Raw genomic sequence first — 18,929 nt, 5'->3', positions numbered from 1 at the left:
TTTGCAATCCAAATTCCTGCAGGATCCCAGCTGCAGACCACAACCAGAACTCCCAGACTGCAGCAGGTGCTGGGCCAGCTCATCATGCAAAGGAGAGAGGAGGGGAGCCTTGATCTGAAAGTGGAAAATGTCACTTGGAGACATTTGATGGGTTTTTGGAATTAATCCGCGTTTGCCACCTGTACTGGGACACTTGAGGTGAAGATCTGGAATGTTTGAGGTCCGAGTTTTCCTGCTTGTTGTCTCCCAGCAGATCCTGCTGCTCCTGCTGCCCCCTCTCTGAAGAGCAGCCCCTCAGCCTCCAGCAGGATCACATTATGGGGCATCCCATGCTTCTGTGATACCCAACCTTCATCCCAACCTGTTTCCTGCTGCTCTTCCTTGGGCATGTCCTTTCCACACTCTCCCTCTCCCTGGAGTAACCTTTCATGGATAACTGGAGGGACACAACCGTGGTTTCCTGCAGAGACCCTCAGAGTGTATTTCCCTCTGGGATCTGTTCCCTGACAGTGACAGATGAGAGAAAAGGGAGAGGAGCAAAAGCAAGTTTAACCCACAGACAAATTCATCCTTCTCCCAAAACTGTTGCACCGGAACGTTTTCCCAGCACATTTCATGGAGAGGAAAAGTGATGGAGCCTGAAAATCCGCAAAGCAGGTGGAAGGACTGTTCCTCCTTCCGCCGGAGTCCGGCGATCCCCATTTTCAGGTGCGCAGGACTTTTCAGCAATTCCTTTTGATCCGGCAGCCAGGAGAGGGAGCTCGGCATCCTAATCCCAGGCTCCGCTGGCCGGAGAGCTCAGGAGACAATGCTGATGATTCTTTTGTTCGACAAATAAAAGAAGTGGCCCGCGAGGGAGCCGTTTTGGCAGCTGCTTTATGAGGGCTGCGGGGAATTGTGGAAAATCGATGTTTGCCAAAGGCGGAATGGACAGAATTGGTGGAAGAAAACAGAAGTAACTCTTGGGCTTGGGAGGGATTATTGCAGGCACAGGATCTTGGCAAAGTGGGGTGGTTTCAGCCCCCCAGCAGCAGGAAAAGGGGATCTGTGCGACCAGGAGCAGTGGGAATTCACGAGCTGGACTTGCGACATTGGACTTTGGCTACCAAACCCAGAGGAAAATCCTCTCGGTAAAAATTCCCCTCCCAGAGCACCAAGGACTTGCAGGTCCCATACACCTCATGGGGAGCAGTAGAATATTCAGGAATTTTTGTATTTTGGTTTTTAAGCAGGGGCTGTCAGCGAGCTGCAGGTGTCACAGGGAGAACGCTCTGAGAATCACAATGGAAAGGGATTCCCAAATGTCCTGAACATCAGTGGAGAGAGACACTTCAAAAATGGATAATGATCCCATGCCAGCCTGCCAGCGAGGCCAGGAATTCAGTAGGATTGGAAGGGAGACATTTATTAAAATATAAAGAGTCCCACAGTCCTACCTCAAAACCTCCTGAGCTGAATGATGTCAACTCATCCAGTTCTGATGAGCAGTGTCACGATTCCTGGACTTCCTGAAACTCCTGTTTCTTTCTTTCCTTTGGATGTTTAACATCCTGAGAAGAGCAGATTGAGGAGCTGGCTTGGCCAGCCTGTGGATGGATGTAAAGAAGTCACCTCAAGGACTCTGGAGATGCTCCTCAGTCACAGGATCCCAGAATCACTGAGGTTGGAAAAGATCTCCAGGATCATCGAGTCCAAGCTGTGCCCTATGCCCACCTTGCCCCCATCCCAGAGCTCTGAGTGCCACATCCAGGCATTCCTTTGACACCTCCAGGGATGGGGACTCCACCACCTCCCTGGATATGTTCTTCTTCAAGGCCCCAAAAACCACAACAGGCCAATTTCAATCCCTACATGCTGCTGGGATTCCCTAACCCAGAGATGCCTGAGCACGAGGAGCTGCTGCTCTTGGTGATTCCCTTCACAGTGTCACTTTTTTCCTGTTGCTCCTGGAAAATACCATAGCTGGGCATCTTTCCCTCAGTGTGACACCCCTGTGACATGAGCTGCAGTTGTGGGCACAGGGAAGGAAATGCCCCATGTTGGGAAATCTGGAAAAGTTCAATTCCTTGGCCATGGAATCATCCATGAGCCATCCCAGCCAGAGCTGCTGTAAGCACTCAGCACCGACAGATCCATGCCTGGATCCACTGCCCAGTCTGGCTTTTGGAGAGACCCGAGGGATGGAGCTGAGACAGGAAGGCTGCAGCCTTTCCCTGTGTCCTTCCAAATCCTGTTTGGGTAAGGACAGTGCCTGCAGGGAAACTGGAACAGAACCATGGAGTGATAGGATGGTTTGGGGTGGAAAGGACCTCCAAGCCCCTCCAGTGCCACCCCTGCCATGGCAGGGACACTTCCCACTGTCCCAGGCTGCTCCAGCCCCAGTGTCCAGCCTGGCCTTGGGCACTGCCAGGGATCCAGGGGCAGCCCCAGCTGCTCTGGGCACCCTGTGCCAGGGCCTCCCCACCCTCACAGGGAATAATTTCCTTCTATTTTCCTATTCCTCACCTGACAGATGCATTTTCCCTTGGGCTAGAGTGAAGAAAGGTTATTTGGGGAGTGCCAGCTGGGCTATGGAGCCTCCTGAACAGCAGCTGCCACTGGAATATCCCCCTGGATTAGTGGCTGCTGGCACCCAACAAGCTGGAACCTGTGCTGAGCTGCAGATCCCAGCTGGCTGCTGAACCCCCTGGCCATGGTGGGGACAGCAGTGTCCCTGTGCATGGCAGGGGATTGGCACCAGGGGGTCTTTGAGGACCCTTCCAACCCAAACCAGGCTGGGATTCTCTGATAGCAAAACGTGCAGGTCTCAGTTCTGGAGACAGCTCTTGAGAGCTCCTATTACAGGTGGGGACTGGAAGGGTCTTGGGTCTGGTTTAGAGTGAGCCAAAGCCTCTGAAGTTCTCTGAAAGTGTCCTGTGCAGGGAGAGCACATTCCCCACTGAGCTCCCAGCAGGAACAGCCCGGGATGTCACTGTCCTGCCCTGTGGCTGGTGAACACTGCCTGGCAGGGCTGGCATCACTCCTCCAGTGCCTCAGTTTGTAATGCCCCTTCTTGGAGCATCCCCTGCTCTTCTCCAGTGCCCTTCTCTGCCCATGTGGATCTCAGAGACACAAAAAATGATCTCTGAGTGTCCCCATCCCCTGCTGCCCCTTCTCAGGGAATCACAGAACAATCGGGGTTGGAGGAACCTCAAACACCAGCAAGCCCAACCATTCCCCCAGCACTGCCACCACTGACCCAGGTCCCCAAGAGCCACCTGCACATGGCTTTGAGAGCCCTCCAGGAATGATGATTCCCCCTGCCCAGTTTGTCTCCTGGCTGCAGGGATGCCCTGCCAGCCCCGCTGCCTGTTCAAACACACAATGAAATGTTTCATGTTTCATGTTCTCTGGGACCGTTCCCACATTGACTTTGAAATTTATTTCCCACAAACATTTGTCCTCAAAATCCAATCTCTCTGATGGCTGAAGAAAGCAACATAAAAGAAGCAGGGCATTTATTCATAATTGAAAGGGAAAGTCCCTGGCTCTGCTGACCAGAGGTGCCAATTAGAGCCTGCTGGATGTGCATGGAGGCACCTCGTCCCCTCCCCAGCCCACCCCAGACGGAGAGCAGCAGGTATTTGCTGTGCTGGGTCAAGACTGGACCTCCAAGCAGGAATTCCATGGCTCCAGCTCCCCTGTCCTGCAGCCAGCCAGGCCCCAGAACATTTAGAAACTGAAAGGCTGGATGAAAGCATCAAACACCAAGACAGTTTGCAGGAATATCAACCAGACAAAAAAAAAACAAAAAAAAAAAACCCTAAACCCCCAAAAACCCAATTGTACCGAAACCATTGCTGGGCACAGAAAGCTCCAGATTTTGTAGCTTCCAGACAAAGTCAGCAGCAACCGTCAGAATCTGTGTTTCAAGTCTGACCTTCTGCTTTTATCTATATTTTAAACCCCACACAAGGTATACAAGGCGAATGTTGCTGTTACAGTCAGAAAAGCCTAAATAATGGATGAAGAACAGAGGCTGCACAGGGAGGCGGGAGGGGGGGAGAAAAAGAAAAGAGAGAAAAAGAAAAAAGGAGGAAGAGAAAAGCTGGAGGAAAAAGGAAAAGGAAAAAAAAAAAAAAAAGGCAAGAGAGAAAGAAAGTCAAGAACCTCCAAAATGAGAAGGGGCTGACACCTCTGAGCTGAGCCTGGAAGTGGGAATGGGATCCCTTCCATGGGTGGGATGGGAACTGGTCAGGGGCTGCTGGAGGAGCAGTTGCAATTTGCTGCTCTCAGCCCAACTCAAAATGGGGCAGTTTCTGCTCTGCCTCTGCCCATGATCCCAGCTCCTCTCCCAGAGGGAAATATCCTCCAGGGAAGGAGGCAGGAGAGGTTTGGAGCTGCATGTGGTGACAGGAGGCGTTGGGCAGGGCTGTGCTGCCCTCGGAGCTGCCAAAATATTGCCAGGACTGGATCCCCCTCATTGGGGCAGGGAGTGAGGATGAGATTTATCCATGGAAGGTGTCTGGATGGGAGCACTTGCTGGATGTTTTCTTATTTCCATGAACATTTATCCTGGAGGCAGCACTGTGATTTTGCAGCAGGGCTGGGAGCACCAAGGGCAGGCACCATCCATTGCCAGGATAGCCCACAGCAGGGCTGAGAGCTCTGAGTTCCCACTGAGTTAAATATTTGGAGGGGCTTGCAGAGGCCTCCTCCTCCTTGCCTGCCTCCACCCCATCCTCCCAGCCCTGCAAGAGCTGGCTCCAGGCTGCGGGGCTTGAGAGCCCTAAGAAGCAGAATGAAGCCATCAAGGCTTGGCATGGAGGCAAACTGCATTTCATCCCCTGCAAGCTGCATTTCACTGCCTGCCAAGTGCCCAGTCACTGCTGCTCAGCTCCCTCCTGCTCGGCTCTGAGTGGGCTCCTGTGCTCCCTGTCCCTTTCCAGGTGTGTTTTAACTGGAGTGCAAGGCTGTGCTGGCAGCAGGACACAGCTGCTGGGCAGATTCACTCTCCTCCACACATCCACCTCTGGAGAGATGCCCAGGAGCAGTTTTGTATTGGATCCTCTCTGCTGATGACCCAGGGGGTGCCTGGCTCCAGCCCCATCCAGGAGGAGTGGGATGCACTGCAGGCTGTGCTCAGCTGCCCAGAAAAGGGCAGGCAAGAGGCTTCCTCCCACCAGTCCCTTACAGGGTGGCCTCCCCTCTCCCCCTGTCACGGCCCCTGGGGCTCTCCCAGGGTGGTATCACTGCATCAGTTCCATACATTCCATAATTTCATATAATTTCATAATTTCATTTCTCTCCTTTCATAAAATCCCTCAGCAATTTGGGTGAGAAGGGACCTTAAAGCCCATCTCATTCCAGCTAGAACTGGGGGGACACAGTCCCTCATTCTGGGGAATTTTCCTCTAAACCAGGTGGCTCCAAGCCCCATCCAGCCTGGCCTTGGACACTTCCAGGGATCCAGGGGCAGCACAGCTGCTCTGGGCACCCTGTGCAGGTCCTCAGCACCCCCACAGGAAATAATTTTTTCCATATATCTAATCCTGAATCTAATCCTTCCTTACATCTACCCTCTGTCTGTTTAAAGCCTGAGGTTTCACCCTAGGATGACCCTGGCCATGCTTCCAGGGTTGTTATTCCCAGAAACTTTGGTGTTTGGGCAGCTCAGCTGTGTCAGACACCTGTACCAGTCACAAATGGCACAGCAGAAGTGGGGCAGGTGGGCCTGGAGGCACAACTGTGGGGCAGGGACCCCAGCTCCATGGGCAAGTCCATCCCCACTCCCAGTCCATGGCCTGAGTCTCTGCAGGTGTTCCCACCTCATCTCGTGGCATAGGGCCAAACTTTTCCCAGTCAGCAGAAGGGGCAGGGAAACAGCAAGGTTGGCAAAAAATGAAGGAGTGAAAGTTGTTCTGGAAGGTCACTCATTGATCCACCAGCCAGGGGAGGGAGATGTTCCCTCACTCACGGGCAGCACAGAGCCAGGTCACTGTGACCCCTCAGTGACAAATGGTGGCAGGATGGGAAGGGGCAGCATGGCCAAAGGGGAGACTCAGGAAAGGCTCCAAAGCCAGTCCAGCTCTGTCAGTCAGCCCCTCTAACAAGGCTTCAAAAGGAATCCAGGGCACCCCAAGATCCCTGTGGGTTCCTGCAGCCAACCCAGGAAAAAGTGTCAGAGGGGGGGTTCCTGCTTCACCAACCAGGCCCAGTTCTTCTGAAGAGCAAGAGAAGACCCAAAGTCCCCTGTGATTGTAGCCCTGGGTCACCAGGACACCTCAGGGAGGTCCCAGCATCGAGGGGTGATGGATGTGGGAGCTGTGGGAGCTGTGCTGTGGGAGCTGTGGAAGTTGTGCTATGGAAGCTGTGGGAGCTGTGCTGTGGGAGCTGCCCCTCCACTCCTTCCCCCAAGGCTCCAAGGCATGGCATGTTTGCAGGACTGTGAGACTGACCCAGTGAAAGAGGTTTCTTTAGAGCTGGGTTGGATTTGATGATCTGAAAAGTCTTTTCCAATGTGCTAAATGATTTCAAGGATGAGGAAGAAAAGAGTCTGGGAGTGAACTGGCCTGTTAACAGATGAATTCAGTGGTCCTAGAGGTGTCCACCTGGATGATCCTGTGATTCCATGACCTGCACAGCCTCTCCTGGGCTCTCTGCAGGCTCAGGGGGACTCCACAGAAGCTGCTTTGAAGTCACAGAGTCACGGAATGGTTTGGGTGGGAACTCAGAGCTCATCTTGCTCCAAGCCCCTGCTGCGGGCAGGGAAACTTCCACCAGCCCAAGTCTTCTTGGAAAACACTTCACTGGGAATTTTCCTGCTGGAAACACGAAGCTGAGCCGTTGGATTGATCTGCACACTGCCGTGGCTCCAATAATCGCAGGCCATGGCAGAGGCCACAGCACCTGAGCTCTGACTCAACCTTTGCTCCCAGCGAGGCCCGAGGAGCAGCACCCTACAGAGGGAGCTTTCAGGTTCCCTTAATTTAACCAAAATATCCTGCAGCCCACTTAACAGCACATTATGAAATTTTCTCATGAATAATTAACTCTGAACTGCGATTGACATCATGAAGCATGTGGCTGTCTCGGGCAGTGCCTTCCAGCAGCCAGTGGCTCACAGGGGGATGTGCAGCCAGCACGGCAGAAACCAGCACCTCCCCAGCAAGAGCAGGGCCTGCTGCAGCTGCTGCTGGGCTGGGCAGGACAGGGCAGGCAGCTGCTCCCCAGGGCTCCTCCAGACTGGGAGCACAGGATGGCCAAGCCTGAGAGCGGGGTGGGTTTGGAGGTCAGGGAGCTTTGGCCAGGGTTGGTGCATCACAAGGAGAAGTTCAGAGCTGTGTCTGAGGCCTCTGGGCTGCCAGCGGGGTTGATGTGATGGGGAAACAGCTCCCGGTGCAAGGAAAAGCTGCTTTTGTCAGCACTGCAGTCACTGACAGCTCCTGGCAGCCCGTGCTGGAGGTCCCTGCCAGACTCAGATCACTCCCTGCTCCCAGGCACGGCACAGGGAGTGCTGCACTCCCACGGCAGGCACGGGCACCCCCAGAGGCCCCAATTTCAGCAGTGTCAGTTGTGCCTGCTGGGATTTCCTCAGCCTCCAGGTATCTGAGAACAAAACTTGACCCAGGGCTCAAAGTTTCCCAAGGGAAAGCTCCTCTTCAGGGGTCGGCCTCATGAACAGCCCGCCGGCTTTGCATCCCCCTCACAGAGCTGCTCCAGGAGCCGCAGGGAATCCCAGCACGGCCTCTCCAGCAGCCGGGCCACCAGCCCCTGGGGGACATGTCCCTGTCTGCCCACCTGCCTTCACACCCGAGGGGACACGGCCCCGGGGGAGCGAGCAGAGGGCTGCCCTCGCCATGAATTAGTCACGGCCAGAGAGGTGACCCCGTGTCCTGCTGGCGGTACCGCGCAGCTGTCGGCGGCCGGGAACAGTTGTGGAGCAGAAGATTCCCATGGTTTCGGCTGCAGAGTGAATCCAGAGCCGAGCCACCCCCCTCTCCTCAGCCCCCTCCTTAAACTGTGTGTTTTAATAAAGACATCCAGGCAGCGCGCTCGGAAAGCTCGCTTAGATCTGCACTAAAGAGCACAGCCAGGGTGGGAAAAAATCCATGCGAGAAGCCGGAGGAAGTCGGCATTGCATGTGCTGAGCGAGGAGAGCGGGCACGGCGGCGGGAGCGATCCGGGCATGGCGATGGCAGCGCCCCGGGCACGGCGATGGCAGCGTCCCGGGCATGGCAATGGCAGCGATCCGGGCATGGCGATGGCAGCGCCCCGGGCACGGCGATGGCAGCGTCCCGGGCATGGCAATGGCAGCGATCCGGGCATGGCGATGGCAGCGCCCCGGGCACGGCGATGGCAGCGCCCCGGGCATGGCAATGGCAGCGATCCGGGCATGGCAATGGCAGCGATCCGGGCATGGCGATAGCAGCGATCCGGGCACGGCGATGGCAGCGCCCCGGGCATGGCAATGGCAGCGATCCGGGCACGACGATGGCAGCGATCCGGGCACGGCGATGGCAGCGATCCGGGCATGGCGATAGCAGCGATCCGGGCATGGCGATGGCAGCGATCCGGGCAGCGCCATCCGGAGCCATTGCCCGTCCGGGAGGCAGCGCTGGGCGGCTCTGGGGACGCTCGGGGCTCCCGGGGAGAGGCTGCAGCCCGGGACCCGCTCCCGGCTCCTCTGCCCGGAGTTCTGTCCCGGTCTGTCTGCCCGGGGTTCCGTCCCGGTTACTCTGCCCGGGGTTCGGTCCCTGTCCTTCTGTCTGGGGGTCGGTCCCGGTTCCTCTGCCCGGGGTTCTGTCCCGGTTCCTCTGCCTGGGGTTGGGTCCTAGTTCCTCTGCCGGGGTTCTGTCCCGGTTCCTCTGCCCAGAGTTCAATCCCAGTTCCTCTGCCGGGGTTCTGTCCCGGTTCCTCTGCCCAGGGTTCTGTCTCGGTTCCTCTGCCCAGAGTTCAATCCCAGTTCCTCTGCCCGGAGTTCTGTCCCGGTTCCTCTGCCGGGAGTTCTGTCCCGGTTCCTCTGCCCAGAGTTCAATCCCGGTTCCTCTGCCTGGAGTTCTGTCCCGGTTCCTCTGCCGGAGTTCTGTCCCGGTTCCTCTGCCCGGAGTTCTGTCCCGGTTCCTCTGCCCGGGGTTCGGTCCCGGTTCCTCTGCCCGGAGTTCTGTCCCGGTTCCTCTGCCGGAGTTCTGTCCCGGTTCCTCTGCCCGGGGTTCTGTCCCGGTTCCTCTGCCCGGGGTTCTGTCCCGGTTCCTCTGCCCGGGGTTCGGTCCCGGTTCCTCTGCCCGAGCTGCGCTGGGGGCGCTGTGGTAGCGCAGCAAGGCCCAGGCCCACCCAGCACCAGCCCGGCCTGCAGGGCCCCTCTGGAGCAGCCATGGCCCTTCCTGCAGGAGGGAACCCTACAGGAGAGAGTCCCCGTGCCAGGGCCGGGAGAGAGGGAAGGAGGAAAGGAGCTGTGCTCAGCCTGGCACACGCAGCCACAATCCCCCGTGGAATGGGCTGGTCCAGAGCCCGGGCACTGCAGGAGCTGGGCTGGACCTGGTGAGGGGCGAGAGGGTCTTTGAGCAGCTGGGTGGGACCAGGAGTGAGGGCAGACTGTCCAGACAGACAGACAGAGCTGCCTGGGAAAGAGGGAGGAGGGGAGAGCAGGAGAGATGGTGGAGGGGCTGCAGGGAGAAGGTACAAGAGGGAAGAGACTCACTCCTGGTGTGACTCCAGGTGAGGGAACGGGCCTCCCAAAAATACTGACTGGTTTGGGTGATGCCACGAGTGCAGCATTGCTGCCCTGACCCCCCATGCCCCCAGTGGCACCCTGACCCAGCCCAGACCCATTTCAGTGCCTGAAAGGAGATGAATTTGTCCTTCCTAAACTGAGGATCTGGAATGCTGATCTCCTTGGACATGGTGCAAACATTGATAAACGATGGGAAAATTCTGCCCTGAAGATCTCTCTTGGCAATGTGAGTTTTTCCAAAGCCTGGATAGATCACAGATCCAGTGTGGTGGATACTCCCCAGTGCTGTTGCAAGGCCAGCAGGCGTTTCCTCTGCTTTGCAGGAGAGGCAAACACGGCCCTGCTCCACCATTTATCCTGGAAGTGCATCCTGGAGCTGGGGAGGGATGAGGCAGTGCTCCCTGAGCTCGAGGTGCCCTGGAACACCTCTGGAACAGCTCCCTGTGACTGCCAGGCAGCAGCTTGGTGGCGCAGGATTCCAGACACACACACAGATTTTTCCTTGTGTGAACCCAAACCCTTCCCGTGCCTGAGATAAATAAATCACGGTCCTTAGCTGACACTTTCACATCACTCAGAGAGCTCCAATTTTCCTACAGCTGCTGGAGGTGTTGGTGAGGTGCTGCAGATGAAATGGAGATTTTACCTCTCATCCCTCTCTCTCCAGGATCCCAAAGTTCCTGGAATTGCCTGTGAGTTTCCCTGCTCTTGGATTTCCCCAAAGATCCGAAGCCAAATCCTACAGCACCTCCTTAGGGTTTATGGCCAAAAACAAGGGGTTGTCCCTGCAGGGCTGTGGGAGGGCTGATGGGGCAGGAGGCTGTTCCTGTAGGTGAAGGATGGGGAGATAAAGGCCTCTGGAAAAGCACAAGATTAAATTTCTGGAAGTATTTCTTTAACACAGATGAAAACCAAATTATTAAAAAACAACCCACAAAAAGAAAAATACACCCTCCACACACAAACAAACAAAAGCTCAAAGTAAAAAAAAAAAAACCTCATGAATTTGTAAATTTATTAGGATCTCTCATTCCCCGCTGCCACTGGGATGAGCAGGGAGCTCTGGGTTTGCACAGCCAAGGGTTGGAGCTGCTCCTGCCACAGGCAGCTGCACCTGACCCAGGGCTTGGTCCTTGTGAAGGGTGTCTGATCCATCAGGGAAGGGGATAATGGCTGCTCCTTTTCCCTGGATTGTGGGATCATGGCATGGCTTACCTTGGAAAAGCCTCCAGGTGTTCCCTCAGCACTGCCAAGGCCACCCTGCCCCGTGTCCCCAAGTGCCACATCCACACAACAGGGATGGCATCTCCCCCACCACCATGGGCAGCTGTGCCAGGGCTGCACAGCCCTTTCCATGAAAAAATTTCCCCAGAATCCCACCTAACCCTCCCCTGAGGCCATTTCCTCCTGCCCTGCCCTGCAGCCAGCTGTCAGGCGTGTCCCATGGAATGCCCTGCTCCATTTCCCAAACTCTTTCCCAAGCCTTTCTCCTGAGTTCCCCTCACCCTGGCTGTCCTGCTCAGTAAAACCTAATGATGGTTTTACTCCTTTTTTCCCTGTAGTGGAACAGAGCCTACCCCAAGCATCTTTAAAAATGCATCTGCTCTGCACTGCACTAAAACACATGGAATAATAGAAGAAAGTCTGGAGTGGGCACAGCCTGGACCTGCCCAGCTTTCAAAGGCAGGGATCCTTTAAAGAACACGGAGCCTTCTCTCTGCTCCTGACCCAGAGATGGGACGTGCCAGTAATGCCTGAGCAGGGATCCTTGCATCCCTCCCCTTGGCCAGGATCCCTCTGGGATGAGGCAGTGCCTGCTGCTGTCCCTGCTGCTGCTGCAGCCTCCCCACACCTCTGAGAGCTCTCTGCGAGCGCCCTGAGCTCCCTGGATGGACAGATGGGACCCCCTGATGGTCCCCACACAGGCTGGGTGTTCTGCCCTTGTTCCCCAGTGGGGAAATCACCCCTTGAGCGTGGGATTCAGCAGGATACAGGGGCTGGGGTGGCGCCAGTCACTGTCACCCTGCTGCCTGGGGAGCACAGAGGGGCCCCGTGCCTGTGGGACCAGGTGGGGTGAAGGGGACCTAGAGCAGCTTTACAGCCTCAAGGATGCACCATCCTAAAGGATAAAGGAGGGGCAGGGCTTCTCCAGGGATTTCTTCAAACACATGTGCATTTGTTCACACATACTCCACCTCAGCAGGGCCTGGGTAGCTTTAAACACATCCCTGCACACTTTGGTGGGGGTGGCACGGCCACACTGGCCTGGACCATGTCTCTGTCACATCTCAGCACAACGGGTTTAGATGCCCAAATTCTTGGAGGGTCTTGGCTTTTAGAGCAGGAAGAAGTAACAGAAAAGAGCGAGACATGGAGGGAAACAGCTTGGAGCAGGGACAGGATTGCAAGAGAAGTCCTGCCTACAGCACCAGTGGCCAGGAGTGCTCCAGGAACTGGTGTCTGACAGATCCAGCAGCCCAGAACTGGTGGGCAGCTTTCCTTGGGAAGCCTTTGCAGCACCAGGGGTGGGACTCAGCTGTCACATCCCCTTTGTTGGTGTCTCCACGCGAGCTGGGCATTCAGAACCCTTACAGGCAGGAAGGTGATGAAGGTGCCTCTAAGCCCTGGGGTGAGATCAGAGTTGATATCAGAGCTGAACTGCAACAGAGGCTCCTTGGTCCCTCTCCAGTGCCCCTCACTGGAGCCCAGAGGCCTCCACTCCTCCGTGCATCCCTGCTCTGAAGGTCCCCAAAGCATCTTTATCCAGTCCCTGGTGAATTGGTGGTGTTGGTATTTTTGAGTTCTCAGGGTGCCCCTGGGGAAGGGGTAAGGCCTGGCCCACCCCCTCAATCCTACCAGCCTGGAGGCAGACAAGGACTCAAGTCCTCAAAGGTGGCTGAAGCTTCTCCTGGAGGAGCTCTGGGCCAGCTCAGGCCTGGATTAGCAGGTGCCTGTAAAGGAGGAACTGCTGCTGGAGCAAAAGAGCTGAAACATCTCAAACCTTGCTCATGCATCAAACCTCAGATGAAAAGCCGGGGTGAGAGTGGAGTGCCCATTCCAGTCAATATTCCCTTCCTTTAATGCTCTTTTGGGCGCAGTGTCAGGCTCAGGAGTGCCCCAGGAGCAGGGAGTGCCCGTGGCACCCCTGTGTGTGTCTGCTTTCCTTCCCTCACCTCACCCTGTGCCAGGTGCTCTGCAGAGAGCCTGGATTTGGATTTGGAGGGATTTGGGTCCTTTTGGGTGCCCAGCTGGGGCCCTGGTGCAGGAGGAGAGACCCTCAGGAGAACAGGAGCTGCACACAGCACCTGAGACCCCAGAGCATGGCTGGGAGCTGCTCCCAGGTGTGTCCAGAGCTGCAGGAAGGAGCAGCAGCTTCTCCCTGAGCTGTGCCAGGAGCGGCTGTGCGGGAGCAGGAGCGGGGGAAGCGCAGGGGGCCCCTCTCCACCTCCTGCCAGGCTTTTCCCTGAGGATCCTGGGGGCTCTCGCTGGCCTGGGCGCAGTGGGAACTGCTGGAGCAGGAGCAGAAAGAGGAGTGGGAGCAGGAGCAGGAGCAGGAGCAGGAGGAGCAGAAAAAAGAGCAGGAGCAAGGGTAGGAATAGGAGTAGGAGCAGGAGCAGGGAGAGGAACAGGAACCGAGGTAGGAACAGGAGCAGAAATAGGAGTAGGACCTGGAGCAGGGACAGGAGCTGGAGCAGGGACAATAGCAGGACCAAGGCAGGGAGGAGCAGGGACGGGCTGGAGCAGGGACAGGAGCTGGAGCAGGGACAATAGCAGGACCAAGGCAGGGAGGAGCAGGGACAGGGGCTGGAGCAGGGACAGGAGCTGGAGCAGGGACAGGGGCTGGAGCAGGGACAGGGGCTGGAGCAGGGACAGCAACTGGAGCAGGGACAGCAACTGGAGCAGGGACAGCAACTGGAGCAGGGACAGCAACTGGAGCAGGGACAGGGGCTGGAACAGGGACAGGGGCTGGAACAGGGGTAGGAGCTGGAGCAGGGACAGGAGCTGGAGCAGGGGTGAAGCAGGACCAAGGCAAGGAGGAGCAGGGACAGGAGCTGGAGCAGGGGTGAAGCAGGACCAAGGCAAGGAGGAGCAGCGGCAGCAGCAGCATCAATCCCCGGGCCGGCTCCCGCCCGGGCCCGGCTGTGATGAGCTCTCCAGGCCTCAGCCCCGCTCCCGCCGTCTCTGCCCGCCCCTCCCGGCCTCCAGCCGCTGCTCCTGGCCCAGAGCCGCCCATCCTTCGCCGGGATCTCGCCTTACCTGGCGGCCGCGGGGGCCGGGCGGTCCCGGGCGGCCCCGCTCCGGCTCCGGGCGCTGCGCTTGGCGTTTGTGCCTGGGAAATACCCGGGCGGCGTTTTATCGGCGCGGCTGATAAATATTGCATCGGCCCTGAACTTGGCGGAGCGGGGGCACCGCGGCCCCGGCCCCGGCACCGGGCACGGGCCGGGAGGGGCGGGGGAGCCTCGGCAGCGGCTCCGGGGCTGCGGGGGGAGCCGCGGGAAGGGGGGGCCGGGGCCCCGCTAATGCTGCGCGGAGCCGGGCCGGGCCCCCCCGGGCAGCACTCAGCATCCCGCCTCATTAAACTTTCATCGGCAGCGCTCGGCCAAGGTCTATTTATGAAAATGCGCTTTTCGCTGCTTGGAGAAAACAGGGACGGAGCGCAAGAACAAAGGGATGGGCTTTGGGAAGCGGCCGGGAATAAAGAGGGATGTGCGGGACGGGGTGCGGGAATGCCGGGGTGCGGGCAGGGCAGGGCGGGCAGGGCTGTGCCAGCCACCGCCGAGCTGCCCCCTCGCCCAGGGGCAGCAACTCCTCCGACAGTAATTTCGGGCTCCGCACAATTTCCCCTCTTTTCTTCCTTTCTTCTTCTATTTTTTTTTTTGAGTTTTTTGTTTGTTTATTTGCTTTTTGTTCGTTTTTCTTACTTCTTCGCGGAGTTTTAGGGGTTTGTTTGTTTATAATTTTGTTTAGTTTGTTTTATGGGGGTTCTTTTTGCTAGTTTGGTTTCGGTTTTATTTAATTTCACTTCATTTCATTAGTTCACTTTCATTCATTTTACTTCGTTTTATTTTATTTCACTTTATCGTATTTAATGTCATTTATTTTAATTTAATTTAATTTCATTTCATTTCATTTTCATTTCATTTCATTCTACTTTATTTTTTCTTGTTCTACTTCGCTTTTCCCCTCTAAAAGCCGCAGGGTCCCGGCTGTCGGGCTTCAACACCACGACGCGCGTTTGATTATTTTTTTCCTCCCCGGATAAGTTATAAACCAAACCAAAACAACACAACAATAAAAAAACCACCCGCAAACAAAAACCCAAGCAAACAAAAAAAACCCTAAAACAACAACAACAAAAAAACACCCCAAACAAAGAAAACCAACAAAAGCCGCTTGGTTTTAGCCCTTTTCCCCCGTGTCAGAAGGGACACCCCGGTCCCACCCGCCGGGAGTTTGGGGAGAGGGCGAATGTCCCTTTTGGAGCCGGGGGGTGACAGGGGCACTTGGGGGTGACAGGGACACCCGGGGATGTCCCCCCACGGGCTGTGGGCTCAGGGGGCAGCTCCTGGTGCTGCGAGAGCGCCGCAACGACCCCCGGGCTGCGGGAGCGACCCCCGGGCGGGGAAGGGCCAAACCCGCCGCGATGCCCGGAGGGGAGCCCGGACCCCCCGGTTCTGCCCGTGCCCATCCCCGCGGGCACCGGGAGTCCCACGGAAGGAGCCCCGGGCTCGCCGGAGCCGCAGTAAGCGCAGGAAGGAGGCAGGAGGGTGAGGTAAAACGTGCATGATTTATTTGAAATGCTGCAGCGTACACAGACACCAAAATTTCATTCAGCACACACACAGCGGAACGAAATCTCCTTTAATTCATAAAATAAAATTAAAAATTTGGAAAAAAAAAAAAAAAAGGAAAAAACAAAAAAAAAAAAAAAAAAAAAAAAACAAAAAGAGGCAATTTTCTCTATTAAATATGCAAAGGAAAGGGGGGAAATAAGAGTTTTCTTGCCTTCGAAAGTGCAGAGTTCCCTACGCGCCGAGGCCGGGCCGGCTCCGTCCCCGCTGCCTCGGGCCGCTCCCGCCGCTCCGCTGAGCCCCAGGGACGTGATTGTCGAAGCTTAGGATTTTATACAGTGAAAACCATACAGAAATCGAACGGTTGGAGTGAAACCAACGCAAAATAAATCTCCATTTCCCCGAACAAACCGCGACTCCAGGGACGGGCCAATTTTTTTTTTTTTTCCTTTTTTTAATATTTTCTCCTTTTTTTATCCTTTTAAATTTTTTTTTTTTTTTTTTCAATTTAGCCGATGAGGTAGAAACAGAAATGGTACTGCAAAAACGCGATGGGTTTGCGGGGGGCAGGGGAAGGAACAAAACCATGCAGGTGCGTGTGTGTGCGGGGACCCTGGCGGCGGGGAGCACCCCGGCTTTACAGCTGGCTTCCAGCTCGCTTCCTTTCTCATTTCTTTGCCTTGTTTTAATTTTTTTTTAATTTTTTTTTTTTTTAAGAAGAAGAGGAGCAGACACAGAGGAGTGAGCGGCGCCACGGCCCCCAGGCCGGGAGGGGCTGTGACAAAGCCCCACCGGGCTCTCGCTGCTGCTGCTGCCCCGACTCCGGGCACCCCCAAACTTCCCCCTTGGCCTTTTCGTTTTGTCTTTTTCCTTTCTCTCCATCTTTTTTTTTTTTTTCTTTTTTTTCTCCAGTTTTATCTACAAAAGCAGTCTGTACCAGTCAGAACAGCGGGGCCACTTTGCCCAGGGGTTAGGAGCAGGCACCAAACCGTTCACTTTGCTTTGGGCGCGTTTCCCTTTATTTTAAAGTTTATTTTTTCCTTTTTTTTTTTTTTGTTTGTTTGTTTGTTTGTTTGCTTTTTTCCCAATTTTTAACCCAAAAAAAAAAAAAAAAATAGCCGACAACCCCAAGCCCTGTTTGGAAGGGCCGGGGGGCGGTCGGGAGGGCAGCACCCCCCGCTCCGCTGCCTCCCCAGCCCCTTCCTCAGTAGGTGGCAGAAAATTTCATCCTTTTCTGCTTCTGTCTCTGATTGCAAAACCAGACCCGCACCACGTTCTTCTTCAAGTCTAACTTCTCGGCGATGGCGGCGATTTTCTCGGAGGAGGGCCGGGGCTGCACGGCGAAATAGGCCTCGAGCGAGCGCTTCTCGGGGGCGGCGATGGAGGTGCGCTTGCGCTTCTTGTCCCCCCCCGTGTAGATCTCGGGTTTGGTCATTTTCTCCCGCTGCGCCCTCTCCGCCTCCTCCAGCCACGCTTCCAGGATGGGCTTGAGGGCCACCATGTTGTTGTGGGACAAGGTGAGCGACTCGAACCTGCAGATGGTGCTTTGGCTGAGGCAGCCCACCCCTGGGATCTTCAGGTTGGCCAGCGCGGAGCCCACGTCCGCCTGGGTGACCCCCAGCTTGATCCTGCGCTGCTTGAAGCGCTCGGCGAAGGACTCGAGCTCCCGCGGGTCCGTCTCGGTCTCGGGGCCGGCGATGACGGCGTGGGACGCGAGGCCGTGGGGGTGGGACACGTTCATGGGCTGCGGGTGGTGGGCCATGTGGTTGATGGCCGACATGTGGGAGTGCGGGTGCGAAGGCGTGGAGCCCACGTCGGGGCCCGGCACCCCTCCGAGCGGCAGGGCGGAGTTGAGGTGCTCCAGCAGCTCCCCGTCCAGGCCCTGCGAGGGCTGGTGGTGGTGGTGGTGCGGGTGGTGCGTGGTCAGCACGGACGGGTGGTGCAGGTGCACGGAGGACGAGGTAGGAGTGCAGGACACGCTGCTCATGGTGTGGTAGGTGGCGTCCGGCTTGAAGGGGTGCGTTTTCTGCGACACGATATCCACGGCGGCCAGAGCCTCGGCGCCCCGCAGCAGCGTCTCGTCAAAGCCCGCAAAGATGTTCCCCTGGATCTGCGCGGAGGGGAAAAGGGGAGCGAAAACAAACGCAGAGAGCGGGAGAGGATTAACGGGGAGCGGCGCGACCGAGATCCCGCTCTGCCCTGCCGGGGACAGGTAACGCGAACCGAGCGCTGCCCGAGCCCCAGATAAAAGCACCGCGGCGCCGGACACCGAGCCCGGCACCCGCTCTGCCCTCCGGGGCCAGCTCCCCGAACAGCGGCAGCGGCAGGGCCGGAGCCGTCGGGGGTCCCGCAGCCCGCGCTGCTCCAGCGCCCGCACGGAGCGGGACGGGACGGGACGGCCGGAGCTCCCCGAGCCCCCCAACCCCAGAGCCCCCTGCCCCGGGAACAGCCCCCCGCCCGCCGGGCCCGGGGCAGGCAGGACGGGAAGGACCGACCCCCGAACCCAGCCGGACCGCAGACCCCGAGGGAAGGCAGAGTAAGCTGGCGAGGGACAGCGGGCACGGAAGGTGCCGAAAGCCGCGCTCGGCTTACCTGGGGGGCGGGCAGGCAGGCTCTGCGGATGGCTTCGGAGCTGCTGTGCAGGTGCGGGTACTTGGGCTCGTGCAGGATGGGGTGCATGCTGAACGCCTGCTTGCTGTTCATGGACATCATGGTGGGAGCGGAGCGGGGCCGGCCGGGGCAGGGCAGGGCAGCGCGGGGCGCTCCGGGCACCCGGCTCGGGGGCGCGGTATTGTCTGGCTCCGCCGCCCGGCATCAATGGCATTATAGCCCGGCCCCCCCGCCCCCCGCCCACCGGGAGGGGCCGGGGAGGTCCCTCCGAGCGCCCGCCCCCGGGCACTGAGCTCGCCCCCCCAAACGGGGCTCGGCGCCCTCCGCCCGCGCTGCTCCCTCCCCCGATCCGGGTGTAACCCCCCCAAACCAGAGCTCCCCACCTGTCGGTGAGCCCCCCCAAACCCGGCTCAGCCCCCATCCCCGCCCCTGCCCGGCTCTGCTCACTCCGCAGGTGCGCCCCTCTCCCTCTCACCCCTCGTCTGCTCGGGGGGCATCGCCTCCCGTCCAGCCCTGCCCGCGGCTCCGGCCGCTCCCCCGGGGGGATCTGGGGAGCAGAACAGCCCGGAACCCGCGGCTGAATGGGAGCCGTTCCCCTTCTCCCTTTGAAGGCCAAAAATCATAACAACAAAGAAATCAAGAAAAGTTTCACCAACTTTCTTTTTCCCTGCTTCAGTGAATCTCCCTGGCTCGTTCCCCAAATCCTCTCGTGCAGAGTCCCAGCCTGTGTGTGCAGCCTCTCCATTCTCCAGCTCATCGCTGCCCTGCTCTCACCCATCCCTGCCAATTTCCCCACAGCCCGCGGTGTTTCCTTC

The 18,929-nt window shown here is 57.4% G+C and overlaps 1 protein-coding gene across 1 annotated transcript; it reads right to left on the bottom strand.

Moving 5' to 3' along the window:
* Nucleotides 1-16,708: 16,708 nt before the first annotated feature.
* On the bottom strand, nucleotides 16,709-18,216 carry LOC134425897 (brain-specific homeobox/POU domain protein 3). The gene is made up of 2 exons (XM_063170917.1): nucleotides 18,097-18,216; nucleotides 16,709-17,614 (listed from the first exon to the last, which is right to left on the bottom strand). The coding sequence occupies exons 1-2, from the start codon at nucleotides 18,214-18,216 to the stop codon at nucleotides 16,709-16,711; spliced, it is 1,026 nt and encodes a 341-aa protein (XP_063026987.1).
* Nucleotides 18,217-18,929: the final 713 nt, after the last annotated feature.

Source organism: Melospiza melodia, chromosome 16 (genome assembly GCF_035770615.1).
Source record: "Melospiza melodia melodia isolate bMelMel2 chromosome 16, bMelMel2.pri, whole genome shotgun sequence".
In the NCBI taxonomy this organism is placed as follows: domain Eukaryota; kingdom Metazoa; phylum Chordata; class Aves; order Passeriformes; family Passerellidae; genus Melospiza; species Melospiza melodia.
This window is presented reverse-complemented; position numbering and strand designations above follow the sequence as displayed.